Source organism: Gopherus evgoodei, chromosome 2, assembly GCF_007399415.2.
Source record: "Gopherus evgoodei ecotype Sinaloan lineage chromosome 2, rGopEvg1_v1.p, whole genome shotgun sequence".
NCBI classification, from domain to species: domain Eukaryota; kingdom Metazoa; phylum Chordata; order Testudines; family Testudinidae; genus Gopherus; species Gopherus evgoodei.
The window spans coordinates 173,517,808-173,540,111 of NC_044323.1; the positions used below are offsets into that span (position 1 = coordinate 173,517,808).

The following is a 22,304-nucleotide window of genomic DNA, read 5'->3' on the forward strand; positions in this document are numbered from 1 at the left end:
TTGAAGCATACTGTTTAACATTTTATTTTTCATTGTCCCTTCTACACCAGTGTTAACAAACCCATACAATTCTGCATCTTTCTGTTTGTTTATATAAGTGCCCTAAGACCTAGGCACATTCTCTCTCTCTCACGCGTGTGCACTCTCTCATGCTCTCTGTTTAATATTATACATCTAAATACAGAACAAAACTTCTTTAGTGGAATGGTCCCAAGCGCTTGCTCACTCTTTGTAGCTAGGAGAGGATATATATAGAATTCCTTTACCTATTCTGAGAAATAATGAAGCCAATTGTTATAAATAAAAACTCAACTGCTCTAGACAGTCTGAATGCTATAGTCCAGCTGTAACATTTTGAGGTTTATTTCAGGCTCTCTATTCCAGTGAAATATTTTTAAAGCAGTTCTGCAATAAATATAGCAATATTTTAGAAAAAATATTAGACTTCAGAAGGCTCAACATTTTTATTACATAGATTCAGCTCATCATGGAAAGAGATCAAGTGCTAGTTTCTGAAATCCAGCAAAATATGTTTTAATATTACTTTTGAGTTTAGTCTTAATTCCAACACATTACCTGTATGCCCAGATATTTTGAAAGATTCACTATCCCCAGTAAAAAGAAAATGAAAAATTTTCTGGTGAAGAAAAATCAAACAATAACAAAATAGTTTTTTCCTGTTTCATTTTGTCTTCTAGAGATTTCCCCCACATTACTAGTGAGGCTCTGAAGAGTCCTCTATTTTGACCTGTGTTTTGGTCTTTGTTTTAAAATTCTATATAAATCTCTCTAAATGTGTCCAATGAATATAATGGTCCAGATGATCTCACTCAGATCCATGCATCCATCTTCCAATTCCTGTGGAAGTGGGGTGCTTAGCAACCTCCATGGCACTGTCATACCCCTCTACTTTCTGTGGAGATCTCTCCACACTGATGGAGGGGATAGAGACTGGGTGGGCAGGCTACTGGCGAATGCACAGTATTTTCTTTCTGGCCCTGTGGAAATCACTCAAAGAGAATAATACAGTCCTAGACTGCAAGATCTCTTCTATCCTGTCTCAGCATAGAGAGCTGGTCTAGGTGACCTCTCAAGATCCTTACATTTCAAGGATTCTTTGATTCTAGGGAAGTCTCTGTAGGTCTCTACTGGAGTCATCAAACTCTGGACCTGAGAAGGCATGGGGAGTCTGTCAGGGACCAGAGACACACGACTTGTTCACAGATGGCCTGTTATCCTTCAAGTTTCAGAGTAGTCTCCAAAGCCACCTTTTTGGAGGAAGGAAGACCATCTCCTCTGCTGACAATATTGTCTTCTCCCTGGATCTGTTCCCACAGGAAGGGATGACTCTGGGCCTATGATAACTGCTACCTTTGATCCATGTGGGAAATGCAGTCAAAATTTCCAAAAAAACAGTATTTTTAAACTTGGCAATAGGCACAAAACTTGTGAGGAGGGATGCACATGTACTTAATCTTTGAACATCTTATTTATTTGAGGCAGAACTCCTATTATTAAGGTTGCTTTACATTTCACATTATGAGATCATATTTTCATTTGGTACTTGGTTATAAGTTTGCAAAATTGTAACTATTTTGGCTGAAATTATGAACGTCTGGTGCCTGCCTCAGTCTGTTTTTGGAAAATGTCATTCAAAACATTTCAGCCACTTTTGAGAATGAGGCTAGGAAAAATACATTGTTTTGCCCATGTTAATAACAATTCTTAAGCTTTTTTATTGAGAAGTTCTAGCTACTGTTTGGTGCAGGGATTTGATATTTGGCAGGAGAATTTCTCAGGATGTGCTTTTTGCTGTCCTTGTGAAAATCCACCCAAATTTGGGCAAGTTGTAAAAAATATAAAATAAAAAATCACAGTTCGCACATGCTCAGAGCCTTGCTACAGCCTAGCAATTTAATTCTCTGAAGATTCTGTCCTCACTGAGCATACTGTAACCTGGGTCTGAGCAAGACTTTCACTGAAACTGCAGTTCCCTTGGGCATAGGAACTAAGAACAAGGAGCCTTGTCTCTTCTCTGCTCTCAATGCCCTCTTCTAATGATGCCCAGGCATTGAAGAAGAGGAAATTATCTGAATGGAATGCAGAGGGGACAAGAGCTGAACCAGAAAGTGGGCGGAGAGAGAATAGATGTGAACAATGCATTTAGGGGTGGAAGACTGGAACCGGGGGATGGAGAGGGAGTTGAAATTGTAGTGAAACTGGGACTGGCTAGGCAAGGAGACTGGGGATAGGAGAGCGGGGAGATAGATAGGACAGAGAGCCAAGGGTGGGGGAAAACTATCACTTTTTTCCAAAAACACACTGGGGAGGAAAAAGAAGCAGGGGTGGGGTGACACAAACTGAGATAAGGAGGAGCAGGCAAATGGAGGCCAGGGTGGGGAAGAGAGACATCAGATGTGCAAGGAGGGGGAAACTGGGACTGGATGGCCTGAGAGCCTGGGGAAAAGGATATGGTATGGGCGCTTGAATTGCAGGGCTAGGAGACTGAGACTGTGGGAAAGACTGGGATAAGTTGTTGGGATGGGTGAGACGAGGACTTGCTGGGCAAGGAAACTGGGACTAGGATTTGGATGAGAAGACTGAAGAGTGGAGGCTAGGAATGGCTAGGAGTGGGGAAGGGGATTAGGACAGGGACAGTTTGGAAGGGATGGTGCAAAGGGGTCAAACTAAGGGGGAATGGACAGAGAAGTCTGTGACCCCTTCACACTCCACTTCAGAGCCTGGAATGGAACCCAAGATTCCAGAGTCTCACCATTCCTCTGCTATCAACAAATAACTATGAAATCCTCTGGCAAAGTGTCTCATCCCACCTCTAGTGCTGGTCCACAGAGGATGACTACCTACTACTGCTATCAGTCCACTAGGTCAAGTGACTGAGGCCTGTGCAGTGGATATAAAGGGTTCCAACCCTCCTGCTGATCCATGTGGGTGTCTGTATGATGACACATGATAGAATTTGTTTTTTCAGTTGACTACAGGGAGTCCTCAGACTTATGACACCTGACTTACCATGGACACCACTTAATGATACTTTCCAACTGAGTGCCCATTTCTCCCCCGCGATGCTTGGTTTGCCCTTACGATGCTCAATTTGCCTAAAGTTCACTTGAAATCACTTCCTGGTTGCATTATACTGGTATGGAGCTGGAAGGTGTCACTTCTGATTTGCTTTGAGGCAGCAGGGCAGCTTGTTGCTGGGTAGGGTTGCTGCTTGTTTTTGATTGGCTCTCTACCCCAAGCTCAGCCAATCAGAAAGCTTGAGCAGTGATTGTCTGAGGCTCAACATGTGTGCCATTCTCCCTGGCTTTCTGAGCCTGTGTTGCCAGCGTTCTGAGCAGCATGTGTGAGTTTATATGTTTACAAAATACAGTGTACAATAAATACATTGATGTTGCAATATTACTTATCTGTGATTCATTTAGTATGTAGTGTATCAAGCCTTGGTTCAGTAACCAATCCCCGCTTCATACTATTGATTCCTATGGGAAAACAATTTATTATGTTTCGACTTACAACACAATTCTGAGGAACAAATTGTGTCAAAAGTCAGAGGACTCCCTGTATTTCAAAAATGTAGGAAATTACACACTAAAAAATTGTGTTAAAAGAACATTATTAAGTTGCAATACCAAGCCCCCAAAAGCTAGGAAATGCCAGAATTAAGATTACACATTTGATTTATTTCGGCTCACTTGTTCATATGCATTATGATACAGTTTCTGTGCCATGATTACATACTATTTTTTGCACAGACCCCCTGCCTCATTCAGTGCACAGGATGGGCTTGCTCGGGGAATTAAACAGGGTTGTATAGTGAAGGAGACTTGTCTGTAGGACCCTGCATCATTTGTGGCAGAAAATGGGTGATATGTTGTGAATGAGGCATGGGATGCAAAGAGAGAGGGTGGTCTCATGATTAAGACAGTTGATTGCTGCACTGGAAAATTGGTTTCTATTCCTGTCTCTACCAGTGATGTTATGTGATGCTCGACAAGTCATTTGACCAAACTTTTCATGGTAGTCACTAATTTTGTGTTCCTCATTTTCTAGATGCCTGAGTTGAGATCTTGGTGTCTGATCTGCAGAAGTGTGGAGCATTCACAGGTACAACTCAAGTGAATAGGAGCTGTACTTAGTATTATATAGCACTTCATATGTTCAAAGTACTCTGAAAAATCATGTCCTAATCATCTCAAATTGGTTACCAAAATTACTTTTGACCTTAATCTCTTTGAACCTCAGTTCTTCATCTGTAAAATGGGAATGATAATACCGCCTTCTCATTTGGGTGTTGTGAAAGTTAGTTAATGTTTATGAATCACTCAGAGACTGTAGTGATGAGCTCCATAGAAAAAGCCTGGGGGAAATTAATAATCTTGTCTTCAGAATAGGGTTTGAGTAGCGTATAGTAAGCACAGCTTGGGGTCACGCATTGAACAGTGAAGGGAAAACAAAATATTGAATAGCTGCTCATTAAGTGAGCCCTGCCCATCCTGTGCATTGAGTGAGGTAGGAATCCCATCCAAAAAATAGTCTGAGAGTGGAGAAACTCTTACCTTCAGAGCTGGGCGGCTAGAGATCAGCGGCTGTTGGTCAGGTGTCCAGCTCTGAAAGCAGTTCCCTGCCAGCAGCGCAGAAGTAAGGATGGCAATACCATACTATGCCTTAATTCTCCACTGTTGCCTTCAGAGCTGGGCAGCTAGAGAGTGGCAGCTGCTGACTGAAGGCCCGGCTCTGCAGGCAATAGCGCAATTCCATATCATGCCATCCTTACTTCTGCACTGCTGGTGGTGGCGGCTCTGCCTTCAGAGCCGGGATCCCAGCCAGCAGCCACTGCTCTCCAACTGCCCGGCTCTGAAGGCAACGCCACTGCCAGCAGCAGTACAGAAGTAAGAGTAGCAGTACCGCAACTGGACCCCCTGCAATAACCTTGGTAAACCCCCCCTTCCCCAACAACTCCTTTTTGGGGCAGGACCCCTACAATTACACCCTGTGAAATTTCAGATTTAAATAGCTGAAATCATGAAATTTATTATTTTTAAAGTTCTGTGACCAGGAAATTGACCAAAATGGACAGTGAATTTGGTAGGGCCCCACTCATAATGCATATGCACAAAGAGGGTGAATTAAGGTTGCACAAATAGCTTTAATCCATTTTGGACAGCCACCCGGCCTGGCTTTTATATTGTACAGTACCTGTACTTTTGTTACTTTCATAATATATTATCTTATACCATAAACCAATATATTTTTGGACTACTCACAAGTCATTTGTCATGGATCACATCCTGTCATGTTCTCATTAGCATCTATTTAAGTTGTGCTGAAAGGTTTCGGCCATTTTTTTTTCAGGTGTTATATTTGGTTATCGGCTTGCCTGGACTAGAGAAGTTCCTGTTATAAATACATGATGACAGATCATCTTCTCCTCAAGAGCTACTGGTGGAAGGCTGTGCAGAGGGGACTAAATGCTGTGAGGTTCCCCCTCAGAGTTTTTTTGTTTTTTTTTAAATTGTCCTGCCTGGCAAGATTAGGGAGTCACAGAATAGATGAAGTGATCCATATATCCCTTGACACAGGAGTCATCATATATGGATTGCTGTCCCTGAACCCAGCTATGCTTTCCCCTTTCTTTACTGTTAAAGTTACTGCAGGACCTATTTGCTTCTTTGGACTGAATCCCTGTGCAGCAGCTGCAGAAAGAACCCAGTGGGAGATAATGTTGCTTCAAGCCGTGTGCATCTGCTTTGTGGCTTGCAAAGCTTCACAAATGAAAGTTACTAATAAGCAGCAAGAAGTTTAGTATCAGAATTAATCACGGATTAAGTATGAGTTGCATGACACAGGAGTTTTAGTAGTGTTTATGACTGCTGAGATAACTGAAATGATTCAGGCAGGCTCCTGATTTGAAATGCAGAATGATGCTATTCTGGAAATAGTGCTCAAATAATTTCACATGCTGTTTGAATACGTATTCAAACCGCATATTGTCTTGGGCCAGATAGGATTTTTTTATATTGTCGATAATATTGATTTCTCCTTTATGTTGGTATCGGAAGCTGTCTCTTACTTGCAGAGTAAGAATGGTTTCCATTGTGGATTAAACGCTCATCATTTATCTAAACTACTCCTGAGGAATCCTTTCCCTCTCCAGGAAGGAGGGTGTTATGGTTGTGAACATACGTAGTATCATACCTCTGATCTAAGCCAAGGATGGACTTGACTAAGTAGATTCTTCCTAATTCTTACTACTGTAACCTTATACAGGTGTACTCTGAGTTACCATTATGAATGTTAATGGATTTGTTTCTAATGTATCTTTTTGGGGATTTTTACTTTCCATATTTAATGCAGAATTGGAGTTATTGAATATACATTTGTGTAAATGCAAGAACATCTTGTAATAATATAAAAAGTTTAAAATGTGTCGTGAAAACTGTTTTTTATAAAAACATTTTAAAAAGATGTTTAGTTTTACAATTTTAATGTTTTCAGTTTTTGGTATAATTATTTTGTAAATACTTACATACTGTATTTATTGTTCCTTATTGAACAGATTGCTGAGTAACTGGATTTCCAATCACAGAAGGAAAATATCATGTCTCGATCACGCCAACCCCCTCTTGTAACTGGTATCTCTCCCAATGAAGGGATTTCATGGACAAAAGTCACAATAAGAGGAGAAAACTTGGGAACTGGGCCAACAGACCTCATAGGTAAATTCAGAGAAATGGTTTGATGCATTCCACATTTTTAGACTGCAAGAAACTGCTTGGTGACAGATTCTGATATCTTTACATTCAGAGGAAATACACAATGTGTAGTATGATAATATACAATTACCTCCATGTGTTTGGAATGATGGTTTTGAATTGGTAATATACGCGTTAAATATATGTGTAACTTATTACTTATGCCAGAGGTGGTTTGTCTTGTAGTTGGGTGAAATCTGGCTGTAGTGAAGCCAATGAGAGTTTTGTCCTTGGTTTCAGTGGAACCAGGATTTTACCCTTGATTGTAAAACAGAACGCCCAAGTTCTGTTCCCTACTCTGCCAGTGACTTCTGTGTCTGTGTTCAAATTGTTTAACTTTACTGTGTTTCAGTTTGCCATCTAAAAAAAGAGTATAATAACATTTTCCTGCTCTGACCAGGATGTTGAAGCTTAGTGAATATTTGTTTAAAAACACAACCAAACAAAACAAAAAAACCCACCTTTGATATATGTAGGTAAAAGGCACTATATATACACAATTTTTGTTGTACTTTTTAGCACTCCAGCTAATTCACCTGGACTCTGTGTCACACCACAGCCCCTGCAATAATACACCTGGGCAATTGTGCATTACTTTACAGTGTAAATAAGTCTTCTTTCAAATCTTTGCTGCTAATCATCTTCTGTGTTGATGTAGGAGAGTTGAAAGTCACTGTAATTTTTATCTTATTTAACATTTAGCTTATCTGGGGAGTATCTAAAGGTACATCTACATGTCTGTGGCTGGCCCGGGTCAGCTGACTTGGGCTTGTGGGGCTCAAGCTGTGGGGCTTTAAAATTGCAGTGTAGAAGTTCTGGCTTCCACTGGAGCCCAGGCTTTGAGACCCTATGAGTGGGGAGGGTCTCAGAGCTCGGGTTCCATCCTGAGCCCAAACATCTGCACTGTTATTTTTAGCCCCACAGACAAGTCCTGTGATCCCATGTCAGCTGATCTGAACTCTGAGACTCAGTGCCATGGGTTTTTTATCGCAGCATAGACATTCCCTAAGGTCCCAGTCTTGCAAAGAGTTACACATGATGGGAGTACTCACACTTGCAAGTCTTTGCTGGATTCAGGTCTAATATATTTATAAATGTCAGTTAAGCTCTCCTTACCACCTGCTGCCAAAAAGCATTACAATGCAATAGAAAGTAGAAAATGTTATGTGCTTGGGAATAAACTGAATGCCGCATGTATGAAGAAAGAGAATGTGCCTTTTTACATCATTCTGTTAAAGACAACCAGGTTGTAAGTCATTTGTGACTTTGAAACTTATGAAACTGTAAAAACACTTGCAGAAAATTTAAGAAAATACTTTTCATTTATAAGGAGGTTCAGTCATTTGGGAGCAAGTTTGTTTCTGGATTCAAATATGTATCGAGGGAGATCTTTTGTCAGTTGTAAAGTTTTAGCCCTGTGCCATTACTATATTTAGTGTGGTATGCAAAACATTAATGAAGAGCACATACATTACGGTGCCATGTCATCTATTATTCTGTGAGGTGAAGCCGATTATAGCAAATTTTTAAGTTAGTGGACTTCTTAAGTCCCATGTTTCCTGAGTAGTAATATTTATTTAAGAAATAAAATTGAAGGCAGGAAAAAAACTCTTAAATAATGTAGAAATCTTCAAACGATTTTGCACAAGTATAAACATTTCCTACATATTTTAGTGAAAATCCAAGTTAAATTATTCCATCAACTTAAATTAAATAGTAATTAAATGAATCTTATTGAGTGAACCTTAAAACTGGCCTACAAAGGAGGAAACAGGCTGCTTTTTTTTGCTTCTTTTGATGTATAAAGACATTCTGAATGTTGTTATAATTTAGAAAAAATAAAATAAATGTTTTTTTCCCTTTGCTAGTCCTTACACTAGAAAAGTCTGGTATTGTCTACCCTGGTTTTGTGGGATAACTTTATGTATACTTGTCTTTTGATATAATTGCCACTAGTCTGTCAAGAGTCTTTAAACAGTGACTAAAAATCACTTTCCCTCTCAATTGCCCAGGTTTCAAAGTCTGATTTCTTTATTTCTTCATTATTTTTTTAGCACCTACTTAATTCAAACTCCTATCACACACTTGGGAAAAAGTTCTTTGTTAAAGATTCAACTCTCTCACCTTTTCAGTCGGGGCTGAGAAAAGTTTCACTCCAGCCTCTTATTTTTGTCCTTCCAAAAATTCCGGGCAAAAGCCAGAAAAGACAGGGGTTGATATTTCATACATTCTGAAGGCAAAACGCAAACATAAAACCTTTCCTTCCTTCCTTGTTAATTTATCACAAAAAAGCAACCTCCCTATTCCCTCCCCCCCCCCCCCCCCAAAAAAAAACAACAACAAAAAACCCACAACCCAATAACACACAACTACACGGAGACAAGATTTATTTCTCTGCTTGTCACCTTTACTTTAGATCTTAGTTCCTCTGGTACCACTGACACATCTGGGAGTCCAGTTCCTCCATTGATTATGGTCACTCACTAGTTTTGTAGTAGTTCAGGTGATGCCAGCACATTCAGTTTACTATGTCATTGTCTTCTGCCAGTTCTTCCTTGGTCTTCCTCATTTTTTCCTTCCTCCCACAGGTACAATGCTTGCTTAACACTTGCTCCAATCTTCCATATGTTGTACATGTCCAAATCAACATGCCTTTTTTTGTTTTTGATATTTTCTAACATGTCCTGCTCTGTCAGGTTCCTTACTCTTGCATTTGTTGTTTTGTCTTTCCATGAAATGTGTAATATCTTCCTCAGCCATCTCTGGAGAATACCCATCAATCGCTTTGCGTTAGCCGTTGTCTCTGCTCTGTACAGTAGTGAGCTCAGTGGAGTCACATGGTATAGTCATGGTTTAGTTTAATGTGAAAGACCTCTCTTTGCTTTTTCCTAATCTTGTATCAATATCTTTCCCAGTCCCCTTCAAATGTCATCACTTTCCCCAGATAGCTGAACTCTTCTACCTCTGTGATTTCTTTTCCATTCCCATACGTCTTTGAATCTGTTGTCCAGTTTCTGACCTTCATAACTTTTTACTTTCAGTCCAATTTTTGCTGCTTCCTGTTTTACATCTGATATGAGGGGAATCATTCAGTGCCACATCATACTTAGTAAAGCAATTTCATCAGCAAAGTCAAAGTCATGTCACTTATCTCCGCTAATCTATTTTACACCATCCATAGTGCCTTTTGCCCTCTTCATCACCCATTCTGGTGCTAATTCAAAGAGAATTGTTAAATAACACAGATCCTTGCCCAACTCCAGTCACAGTATCACAATAGTCACCCAGGTCTATATGTGACCTCACTGCACATCTGCTTCCATCATATAAACTCCCTTATTATGTTGATCAGCTTAGTTTGACATAGCTTCTAGTAATATTCCACAAATGGTGTCATTTTGTATCATTGCCAGAAAAGGGTGCTCTCATTCAATGCATGAACTGGAGAGGCACTGCAATCAGTATTGGATACCATTCTGTTGGTTGAAAAGAATGAAGAAGGCAGTGGATGGTCACCTTCAAAAAATATATAATTTATCTACCATCCCTGTACATTTTAAAAAGAATTATTTCTGAATATTCCACTCTGTTGTAAAAAGCATTTTAGTCCCTTTAAAAAAAATGAATTTGGCCAGGTTGAGATGTGCTATCTGACAAAAACCTCAAACCTGCCAAATTTGTCTGCTGTGTACGGTCAAAGAATTAAATTATGATGAAAGAAAGTGTGAAATATTTGGGGCTGTGCAACACGTGGACCTTTTTCATGTAAGTATCTGTTAAATTGGTAAGAGGTTTCTAGAAATTGAAAATACAAACCAACCCAATTTAAAAAAAAACTGTCATTGATTACAGTGATGTACCATCTGTACTGGGGCAGGAGCTAATCTAGACACCTATACCTGAAAACTGAATAATTAATATTTGTGCAGTGTTTTGAAGATATAGAGGCTGATCAGCAATGTACTTTGTACATAAGGAGAAACAGTTTCAAAAGCACCTAAATGATTAGGAGCTTTAAGTCCTATTTTCAAAAGTGCCTACCTCCCACTGAAAATCAATAGGACTTAGGTTCTTAAGTGACCTATGTGCTTTTGAAAAATATACCCATGATTTCCTTACTGTATTGGGTCTACAAAGTACTATAGAAGAGGTACATATTAGTAGATGAGAGTACCTCAATTATCTCTAACTAGGCTTGGCAGGTTTAGATTTTTATCAGTAAATGTTAGTAAACGTTGATTTCATTGTACATTGATGATAATCAAAATATAAAGATAGGCCAAGTACAGAAAATGCTGCTTGAGAACTTCTTAGAGTCAAAATCCAGTTGTTTAAATTTTTGAATTAGACTTATTACAAATGGATTAGGGAATGAATAGTAACAGGTCTGATTTTTTGATTTAAGGATATTTACTTTGTATATTTTGACATATGATGTTGGCAATTTGTGTTTTAACAGTTTATAAAGCTTAGTAGTTTGAATCTATTTGTTATTAAATAATTGTCTGATCTCCCCCACCCATAATTTTCCACAACTGTGAAAGTTTAAATGCATAAAAATAGGAAAAAATACTTAAATGTAAACATCAGTATTATCCATCTAAATTATAAAAGACAGGATTGGCAGAATTCTTTTATTTGTTTATAACATGTCTAGATAAACAGAAAACTAACTATTATAAGACAGACTGTATTTCCTCAGTTTTATTCACAGTAAGTCTTTGATTTCCAGGTTTAACAATCTGCGGACACAACTGTCTGCTGACTGCTGAATGGATGTCTGCCAGTAAAATAGTGTGTCGAGTGGGACAAGCTAAAAATGATAAGGGGGACATTATTGTCACTACAAAATCAGGTGGCAGAGGAACTTCTACTGTTTCCTTCAAACTCCTGAAACCTGAGAAAATAGGTATTTTGCATCATTCAAACTTAGTAATTTTTGCTAAATAATGAAAAATGACTAGCTGTCGTTGGCTTTGTAAATAAGTTATTTATAAAATTTAACCCACTGATAGTTGTTCCTTAGTTACTCTTTACTTGTTTAGTACTTGCAAAGTATATACTAACAATACACATTTTGAGTTAAAATCTGCCTTTTAGGTATACTTATACTTTGGTCATTGAAGGCATCTGTTCTTCTGAAAGCGAAAACTCTTCGGTTTCCTTCACACACTCCTACCCTTTAGAATGGATATTAATACTTGCAAAAACAACAGTCCCAGTAATCAAGTTCTTTAATGGGCTGTTGAGCCTAATGAATCAGTAAAAGACACAAAAGGAATGTGTGGACAGTACACCTATAATTCCTTCTGACTGTTAGGCCTGGTCTACACTACACGTTTAAACTGAATTTAGCAGCGTTAAACCGATTTAACCCTGCACCCGTCCACACAACGAGGCCCTTTATATCAATATAAAGGGCTGTTTAAACCAATTTCTGTACTCCTCCCCGACGAGAGGAGTAGCACTGAAATTGGTATTGCCATGTCGGATTAGGGTTAGTGTGGCCGCAAATCGACGGTATTGGCCTCCGGGCGGTATCCCACAGTGCACCATTGTGACCGCTCTGGAAAGCAATCTGAATTCAGATGCATTGGCCAGGTAGACAGGAAAAGCCCTGCGAACTTTTGAATTTCATTTCCTGTTTGCCCAGCGTGGAGCTCTGATCAGCACGGGTGGTGATGCAGTCCGAAATCCAAAAAGCATGGACCGTACGGGAGATACTGGATCTGATTGCTGTATGGGGAGGCAAATCTGTTCTATCAGAGCTCCGTTACAGAAGACGAAATGACAAAGCATTTGAAAAAATCTTCAGGCTCCGATAGAGGCCACAGCACAGTGCTGTGTGACAAGTGTAACGGAAAGCCAAAGAATCAAATGGACGCTCATGGAGGGAGGGAGGGAGTACTGAGGACTCCAGCTATCCCACAGTTTCTGCAGTCTCCAAAAAGTATTTGCATTCTTGGCCGAGCTCCCAATGCCTGAAGGGTCAAAAACACTTTCCCGGGTGTTTCAGGGTATATGTCTTCAATTTACACCCTTTCGCCGCCCTCGAAAGGGGAAAAAAAAAATTTCTCGCTTTTTTCAGTGTCACCCTATGTCTACTGCTTGCTGCTGGTAGATGGGGTGCTGCAGCTCTGAACACTAGCATCCCCTTTCCAGTGGCAGACGGTACAGTATGACTGCTATCCATCGTCATCATCAGCATGTGAGTGCTCCTGGCTGGCCTCAGTGAGGTTGGACGGGGGTGCCTGGGTAAAAATGGGTATGACTCCCGGTCATTCCTGGCAGATGGTACAGAACAGCTGGTAACCGTCATCATCATAGCAACTGGAGGCTGAGCTCTATCATTCCCCCCCCCCCCCCCTTTCATGTCTAAAGAAAAGATTCTGTACTGCCTGGACTATCATAGCAGCTGGAGGCTTCCTCTCCCTCATTTTATCTCACTAAAAAGTCAGTGTTTCTTATTCCTGCATTCTTTATTACTTCATCACACAAATGGGGGGACACTGCTACGGTAGCCCAGGAGGGTTGGGGGAGCAGGGAAGCAACGGGTGGTGTTGTTGCAGGGGAACGCCCTAGAATGGCATGCAGCTCATCATTTCTGCGGGATCTCTGGGGCTCTGACACGGAGCGGCTGTGCTCTCTGGTTCTCTAGTACACTTGCCCCATATTCTAGGCAGGACTGACTCTATTTTTAGACAAAACATAAAGAAGGGAATGACCCGGGGAGTCATTCCCATTTTTGTCTGTGCGCCCACGGCCGACCTCAGCGAGGCCAGCCAGGAGCACCCATGACAGCAGCAGATGGTACAGAACGACAGATAACCGTCATCTCATTGCCAATATACAGTGGCATGGCAGATGATGCAATAGGGATGGTAACCGTCTCTACTACCTTGCAAAGGCAAATGAATGCTGCTGTGTAGCTCTGCAGTACCGCGTCTGTCGTCAGCATCCAGTACACATACAGTGACAATGACAAGGCAAAACGGGCTCCATGGTTGCTGTGCTATGGCGTCTGCCAGGGCAATCCAGGGAAAAAGGCCGCGAAATGATTGTCTGCCGTTGCTTTCACGGAGGAAGGATTGAGTGACGACATTTACACAGAATCACCCGCAACACTGTTTTTGCATTGAGATCTCAACCCAGAATTCCAATGGGCGGGGAAGACTGCAGGAACTATGGGATAGCTACCCACAGTGCAATGCTCCGGAAATCGACGCTAGCCTCGGTACATGGATGCACATCGCCAAATTATTGTGCTTAGTGTGGCTGCGTGCACTCGACTTTATACAATGTGTTTTACAAAACCGGTTTATGTAAAATCGGAATAACCCCATAGTGTAGACATACCCTTAGCCTTTTGAAAAAAGAGTTGAATGTTGGATGCTGGGATGATTAAGCAGCATTAGCAACTAATACCTGGTCTGTCTCTCTCTGTCTCTCTCACTCACACACACACACACACTCTCTCTCTCTCTCCCTCTCCCCCCCTCCCCTTCTTGGGGTATTTCTAGTATGTTGTTTAATAATTAAGAATGTTGTCAAGTACTCTAACCCCAATATAATCTGCAATCCTGTCAAAAATGTCCTTTGAATAAAAAAAAAATTGGAATCCAATCTAGATCATTGAGAAATTAAGACAGGCACTGTTTATATAAGGGCTGCACAAAAGCAACAGTTTAGATTCTTGTTTTCTATGGTTCCAATGGCAGTTAAATAACACATACTTTCTCCAGAGCTGTTCTAATGTTTTACAATCCAAATATTAATATTTCAAACTTTATTAGAAACTCGTTGGAGGGGGAAGTCTTGGGGGAGGAAGAAATCTGTGTTTTGCCAAAAGACTGAGGGCCTTGACATGTTCCCTCTGCTTGAGCTGTTGGGAGGAAGCCAGTTCTCTCTGCTCTACAGTCATTGAGGACTGCCACATACTGGGGGACTTGCTAGCTAAGGGGCTTGTGACCAGAGTTAACTTTTATTCTGGCTGAGTGGTGAAAATGAGGAATCTTCCTCAAAATTTATGAAAAGAGAGACTACCACACTAGCAGCTGGTATCTTTGGCTGGTGACAGGGTTGGAGATGATGAGTAAAAGACTTCGAAAAGTGCTGTTTCATTATTTTCTGTTAAATTTTCCGTGTTGGTACTTTGTATCTTAAACAGAACAGTGCAGTGTGTGAGATGTAAGGTGTGATGCCCTGCCACTGATACCTTTCCAGCTACTCTAAGCGAATAGTTTAGCATAATTGTATCCAGGTTGTTTTCTTCTGTATCTTCCAAAATATTACCTAGGCATGCATTTTATATTTTTCAGTCTTTTTCAAATTAATTCAGTATGGCTGAAGTTGATGGTGCTGGACAGCCTTTATTGTTTTAAGGATATGTGCTTTGTTTTCTCTAGGTATCTTGGATCAGTCTGCTGTCTGGGTTGATGAAATGAACTATTATGACACGCGCACTGACAGGAACAAAGGGATTCCCCCCTTGTCTCTACGCCCAGCTAATCCACTTGGTATTGAGATAGACAAGTAAGTATCAAATGCCTTTAATCCACTTTCTTAGTGGTTTTTTCTATATATCATTATATGAATTCCAGAAAAGTTTAACAGCTTAGAGGATGGGGAAAGACAAGAAAATTCAATTAGCTGATGGCACGATACCTAGTATTCAGTGGTATTTGGTAATCCTAATTTTTGTCTTTTTACTGGGTGATCGATAAGAATGTCAGATAATCTGAGAGCCTAGTTCTTTGAACCTTGTGATGTTTACAGTTTTGGGATTGACAAATAACTTAGAGTCTAAGGGTTTATACGTTGCAGTTATAGAACTCTCAGTGTTTGTGCTTGAGTTCTGTGGGGCTTTTAAGCACGTTTAGATAGATACCTCTTGCTAGTATTGCAGTGTGAAATATGTTTTATGTATCCATCAACTAGTTTACTTTTATTGAAACATTTATATGGGTTTCTGACCACAGACCCCTTGGCTTTTGTTCGCAAATATTGTAGACTTTATAAAATTGCTCTGTAATAAACTTACTCCCTTATTATAAATCTATCATAGGGCTTTAACGGGATACTACCAGTGCCCAAAACATAATCGAACCTAAAATAGCATTTAGAAATAAAATTCCTCGGAAGTAAGATATCAGCCCCTTCAAAAACAAAGGCTGTGTAAAATTAGACTATTTTACTATGGGATCCATTCTGTCTGGAGTGCATGGCTTGTTTGTGATCTCTCTGTCCATTTCTTCAGAGTAGCGAAGGAGAAACTATTTCAATATTTTCTCCTTCACACAAGAATGGGGCAGCATGACACACATTGGTGAATCAAGAGAGCTGAAAGTTCTAATTTTTGGCCTCTCAGATTTGACAGTGTACCTTTTGAAATGGTTGTCATAACTATGTATGCATTTGGGATTTAATTAGGATATTGTCCCTTTATTCTTGCCACACTGGATAAAATCTTCTGTTAAATAATTTATCATCATTCAAGTTTGAATATCTTCATTTCCACAATTATGTCTGTAAAATACTTGAATTCTTACCACCCTAAATCCAGGAAATTACTGTTCTCTCAAAGTCTGAATCCTATCCCTAGTAAAATATTGAGAGAGTAATCATGTCTAGAAAATCCAAATCTGTTACATTGTCTCTTTCCATTTATCTGTCAGTTCTGTAACTGTATCCAACAAAATGTTTGTCAGGCAAGATCTAGTCTTCATAAACCAATGCTGCTTATTGCTCATGACTTGGTTATTTTTAAGATTGGTTTTATTTTGATAAACCCTTGGATACAGTCTCAGAACTGTCAAAATGAATTCAGATCAGCTTGACTCTGATTGATGTCACATGATTGACAACTACCTGAAGGGAATGTAAAAAAAGGATTTAATTTAACAAATGTTAAATTGAAAGAGGAGTCTAGAAGGTATAGAGGAGTTTACTATTGGATCCAGTCTTACTTAATATCTTCTTTAATTTAATAATAGTAGGTGGCGTGTTATAAAATGTACAGTTACTAGTGTGCAGGGAGTGGTACAAAATAATACAAAAGGTTGTGGAAAGTTCTCAAAAATCTGGGCAGAAACAACAAGAGGTGAATTATCTTAGAAAAATGCAAGGTACGTCTAGGAAATTATAATCCCAAACACAGATATGTAATGGGGAGGAGGAATCTGGGATGTAATAATTCTGGGAAAGACTTAGCTTTAGGTTTGACTGAGGAGAGAGAGTTCAAAACAAATTAGTAGTGAGACATCTGAGCAAAAAGGACCAATACAATTTTTGGCTGCATATGCTGAGGTATTCCATGACACAGCAGTGAGGTGATAACCAGGACTGTAATTGGAATATTCTGTAGTTAATATTGAGCACCTCTTACTAGAAAGTTTTTGTTGTTTTTTTTTATGTATTTATTTTTACAAACTGGAGGAAGTTCAAAGGACAACAGAAATGGTTATGAGACTGAAAAGATTGGCTTGTAAGGACATTTTAAAAGCTATATGGGTATAGCTTAGCTAACCATTGATTAAGTGGGGACACAAGTCTGCAAATACAGGAAGTGCATAACCATCGAGGGAGAAGAGGTGGCACAATTAAGATTAATGCAATTAAATTAAGAAAGGTAAAACTTAGACCAACTAGTTATAAGCATAACACTTTCTAATGATAAACTTTATTAGGCTTTGGAATCCCAGTGAAAGTGGTGTAAGCTGCCCCATTGCTTGGCATATTTAAAACTGGACTAGAAGTAGGTCTAGTACAATACAGAACAATCCTGCATTACCACAAAGATGAACTAGGTGACACAACATCTTTGACTCGCTTAAATTATTTAAACATGCACACAAGTTAGGATGCATTTCTTAGGTTTAATTTCAAGTTTTAGGAGTGTGCCATGGGCGTGCAGCACTGGTCTGACTTCGTGGAATTTGCATCCTCTGTGGGCAACTTGGTTTGCTGCCTGACAGAGGTGGGGGGAAATGTCAGCATACTAGCCTTGCTAATAATGGTAGACAATAAAAGCTGTGGAAGGAAAGGGGTGAAAGAAGAGGAGAGAAAATGAGAGGTGGCCGGGTAACAGGAGGTGAAGAGGGACCAGAAAGCACGAGGCCTAGAGTAAAGACACAGGAGAAAAAAGGATCATGCCAGAATAGCATGTAAAACAGAAAAGCTGGTTCCATGATGTGAAATGACTAAATCACCTGCCCTGTGTGCTGTGTTTTTAAAAAAACAGGCATAATGCTTTCTTCTTTTTAAACGGAACGTTGCCTCATGTGGTTTTCTAAATATTATTTATGGGACCATGTCCAATGCAAATGCATTTTGAAATGAATCATGCATTGTGAATCATACAGACTGGTATTTCCAAGATGGCTCCAAATATGTTACTTAGGTTTTAATGATAAAACATCTTAAGCCCTAGGAATGCCTTTAGTTTGAAGAAAAAAAAAACCCAAACCCAATGTTTAACCGTTTGTATGAATGGGGAAAATGTATTTGAATTTGTGTATATAATCAGCAGATAGGAAAAAGTGGAGTTTGATTAATAGAAATAATATGGGAATTGTTACGGCTTATGTGAAAATGGCCTTTGAATAATGAATTACTTGGTAATAGTGGTGGGAATGCCTTCTGATGGTGGATGAGTCTGCTGCCAGTGATTTCAATAAGTCACTTTTTTTTTTCAGCAGTACATGTAATGTACATGTAAGTATGAGTTTAATGTTGTCCTCATGACCAGTTTGTCTGAATGCAGAAAAGAAAGTGAGAGTTGTTGCTGCTTTTGCATGACTCAGGATTTAATAAATATTTTATGTGTGTACCCAGCATGCAAGCTGTCATCTTTCAACCTGCAAGTTTAATAATTGGTATTTATTGGCAGTCTTTGACCGTTAGGTCCTTCATATTTTTAAAGTCCTAACTGATGTTTTTGTACACATGGTGCCTTAATAGTTATAAAAATGCAACTAAGTTCCTACAGAAAAATTAAGTTAATTTTGCAAGGAGACCAGGACTTGGTGATTAAAAATTTGCAGTCATGACTTTATTATGCTGATTCAATATTTACAAACAAATATACATTCCTAGGATGATTTCTTCTCTGCCATTGTCAGGTCTTTTTTTATAACTTCAAATATAAAAGCAGGTTCAAATTAGAAGGGGCTTTGTTACCCAGCGTTGGAACTCAAGTGCACGCTAATGTGTTTTCTTCACCAGGTTTTGTTGTTTGTTCAAAATATTGAGTCTGCTTGTTGAATTCTAGCTTTGTAGTGTAGCCATCAGCTTGTAAACATAAAGCAGGAATTCAACAAAAATTGAGTTTAGTGTCTTCTACTTTTATTTGGTGGCTTGAAATTTAAAGTAGACCTGATTTTTTTCCAAGGTGTGTTGCTGGCTATGATATTATTGAAATGCAGCCAGAAACCCAGCAGAAGAAGAGGTACCAAGTAGTGACCTAGAGCTGGAAAACGGGGAAAAGTAACATAAAAATACTATTTAAAAAGGGATAGTGGCGAAGTATGTTTGATTTTACCATTTAGAATTTTTACAAGAACAAATTGGTAGGTTAATGATTTAATGCCTAGAATTTTAAAACACAAAAAGAAAAGAATTTGCAGTATCTACTTCATGATAGCAGTGGGAGAAATGTTAATGAAATTCAGGCCTACAGAGAACTTGTTTTGAATGATTACTTGCTATATCAATAGATTTACCTAGTCAAAACAGCTGAACAAGGTAATGTATACTACAGTTTTTTCCTTGTAACCTTTGCCAGACCATGAAAATGAATGCAACTGCAAAGCAACAACTGCAGTCAGACCTAACTGTATCTAGTGTGGTTAGAAATTCTCTTGGAATAATGTTTGTTGTTTTGCATGCTGCATGGGTTGTCACTGTGGATCAGTCTTGTACATGAACGCAATTGTTGACATGCTAAGTACATTCCACATTAGCTCTGTATCCACCCACTCTATACAGATAGTTGCATCTTCCCACGGCCAGCTTCTGAAACTTTTCAGCCAGAAGAATGTAACAGACTGATCTTACACTGCCACCTAATGGAGTATGTCAGTTTTCTATTGTGATATGAGAGAAGACTGTTTCAGTGGATAACTTCAACGTTGACCTTGGCTATTTGAAATTTACAGCAGCAGTTAGACAATGGAAGTTTAAATTTTTCTACTGTCCGTTTTGTAAACTGCCTCATTCAGATATACAAGTTGTGAGATCTACAGATGAAAAGTGCTGTGTAAGTGGCCATGCATTATTATGCCGTAAAAATTACGGTTTGTGATATTGAGCTATCAGTTTTAGCAAGCACAGTCTTCCACTGAGTCTCTCTTACAGCATTCTCCTATGATTAGAAGCTGTTCTGACATTTCAGTATCTTGTTTCTGCTGGGACCATCCCTATGTCAAATTTTGCTAGAGTGAGTCATTGCCTCTCTCCTGCTGTTGCAGAGGTCCTTGTTAACACTTTGGATTTGTCCTGTTTAGTCTACTCCAGTGTCCTTTTTGCTGGTCTCTCTGTATGCACGATTAACAGAGTACAGCTGGTACAAAATCCTGCTTCTAGGATTCTGACTGATACCAGACAGAGCAAGCTCATACAATAACTCTAGTTTTAGCTTGTTTATGCTGGTTGACATTCAGAATCTGTGTTTATTTTAAGTTGCTCCTCTTGACCTATAAAGTCCTCTGGAATCTAGTTCAAGTTACCTTTTGGTGACTGTATCCAGTTTTCGGACCTGATTTTAGTCTCTAAATGGGTTTATATTGTTATGTACACTGAAAAATCTACGACTGGATAGCTAATACTTTGTAAAAAAAAATCTTTGTCATTTTTAGAGGGTTTATTTTAAAGAAGCTATGTTCATTAGTACACATTGCCACCTATTGTTGTTCCACTTACTTGTTGTGTCTTTGTTTAAGTTAGTGGCAGTGATTATTACTTGTTATATTTACAGTCTGATCTTGACTGACTTCTGTGGTTATTGTTAATAATAATAGTCTGTGTGTCTGTGCATGCACAAACTCGGTAACAGAATTTGCAGGAAGAGTTTGTATAGGCCTAGGTACATGAAATTAGAATAAAATTAGATGGGCATTGTTCTTGCAGTATGCAATAACATTGGGATTGCTTGGCAGATGCGGCATAAATGACGTTAACTGTATTTGACATATTTTCAATCTTGAATGTATGAATATACATTTTAACAGGGAGCAAGGACGTGTACAGCACTATGAGAAGTTAAGAGCATGCTTCCAGCACACTTGAGGGAAGTGGGGTATAAATGATGGCTCAAATCAAAGTCTATCTTTTGTTGTAGTTAAGATATAAATATAAACTGTGTGAAATTGTAATGATTTTATTTTTAAAACACTTCAGTCCAACCACTGCAATAAAAAAGACTATTTTCAAAAGGTAACAAGGCTGTAATACCAATACCAGTGATGTTACTCCATTTCCTCCAAAAAGTTTTGTTAGATGTTACTATGACACTCTGCTTCTTCTTTGAGAGATGTCTGTGTGGGTGCTGCACTCTAGGTGTCGATGCACCGCTGCGCCTTTGATCGGAGATTTCTGCAGCAGTACTCATAGCGGCCACGCATGCTCAGAGCCTGGCCCCCGCTCTGAGTATGCCTCTAGTGAGCATGCGCGGTCGGTTCCCTCAGTTCCTTCTCTACCGTCTCCGGCTTGAGATGGAGCTCAGCAGACTCCTTGAAAAATTTCTTTCCTCATTTTAAAATAACTTGTAGTTAGACAGTTTCTTGTTAGTTAGTTGTTAGTTAGTGGTACCTACCTTCTTTTCTACTGTTAAAAATTTGTTCTCTCAGCCGCTTCAGATATGCCTGGCTCCACAGGCTTTAAGCTCTGCTCCTCCTGTAAGGATGCTATCCCTCTCTCCGATGGACATTCACAGTGCATAAAATGTTTGGGGGAGACCCATATTCCCCAAAAATGTGCTCACTGCACTAAACTAAGCTCCAGAGCGAGAAAGGACAGGGAGATAAAACTTAAACTTATTTTCCTTCAAAAATCCCTCGGGTCCACCTCAGACCCTGGCGCGGACTCTGCCTCCGCTCATCGACACAGCTCTCCCACTTCTAAAAAGCAGAAGAAAGCAGCAAAACAAGGACACCTTCTGTCAAATTCAAAAGAAGCCCTTAGACACAAACCTTCTCCAGTCAGATCGCACAGTCTCCTTACTGGTGCTCCCCCGCCTGAGCACTTTCGACAAGCCTGGCTCCTCCGGCACCACATTAAACCTGCCTATGCTTTCGGCGACAGCGCGAGGCTCTGGTGCAGAGGCGACAGGCTTTCAGTTGCCTGCCTCGATTATGGCACCTATCGGCACTACGATGAACGTGGTGCCGACAAATCAGGCCCCCCCTGAGGCACCACAGCCTGCTATTAATAGCGCGGCACTGACTACAGCACCAGCATTAACAGCACTACTTGGCACGGAGCCAAGTCTAAGAACTCCAGTGCAAGCCCGGGTTCCCTCACAGCAATTCTATCAGC

The 22,304-nt window shown here is 39.7% G+C and overlaps 1 protein-coding gene across 7 annotated transcripts in view; it reads left to right on the top strand.

Annotated features, from left to right (window-relative positions):
• EXOC2 (exocyst complex component 2) overlaps positions 1–22,304 on the top strand; it is a 194,434-nt gene that overhangs the window by 14,943 nt on the left and 157,187 nt on the right. For 4 of the 7 annotated variants that reach the window (XM_030552295.1, XM_030552301.1, XM_030552302.1 and 1 more), the window contains exons 2-5: positions 4,072–4,125; positions 6,578–6,737; positions 11,506–11,682; positions 15,179–15,305. In XM_030552295.1, the coding sequence (XP_030408155.1) occupies positions 6,620–6,737; positions 11,506–11,682; positions 15,179–15,305 (422 nt within the window). In that variant the 5' untranslated portion in view covers positions 4,072–4,125; positions 6,578–6,619. Of the gene's footprint in view, positions 1–4,071; positions 4,126–5,373; positions 5,495–6,577; positions 6,738–11,505; positions 11,683–15,178; positions 15,306–22,304 lie in introns of all 7 variants that reach the window. The other 3 variants (XM_030552298.1, XM_030552300.1, XM_030552297.1) reach the window with 2 other exon arrangements.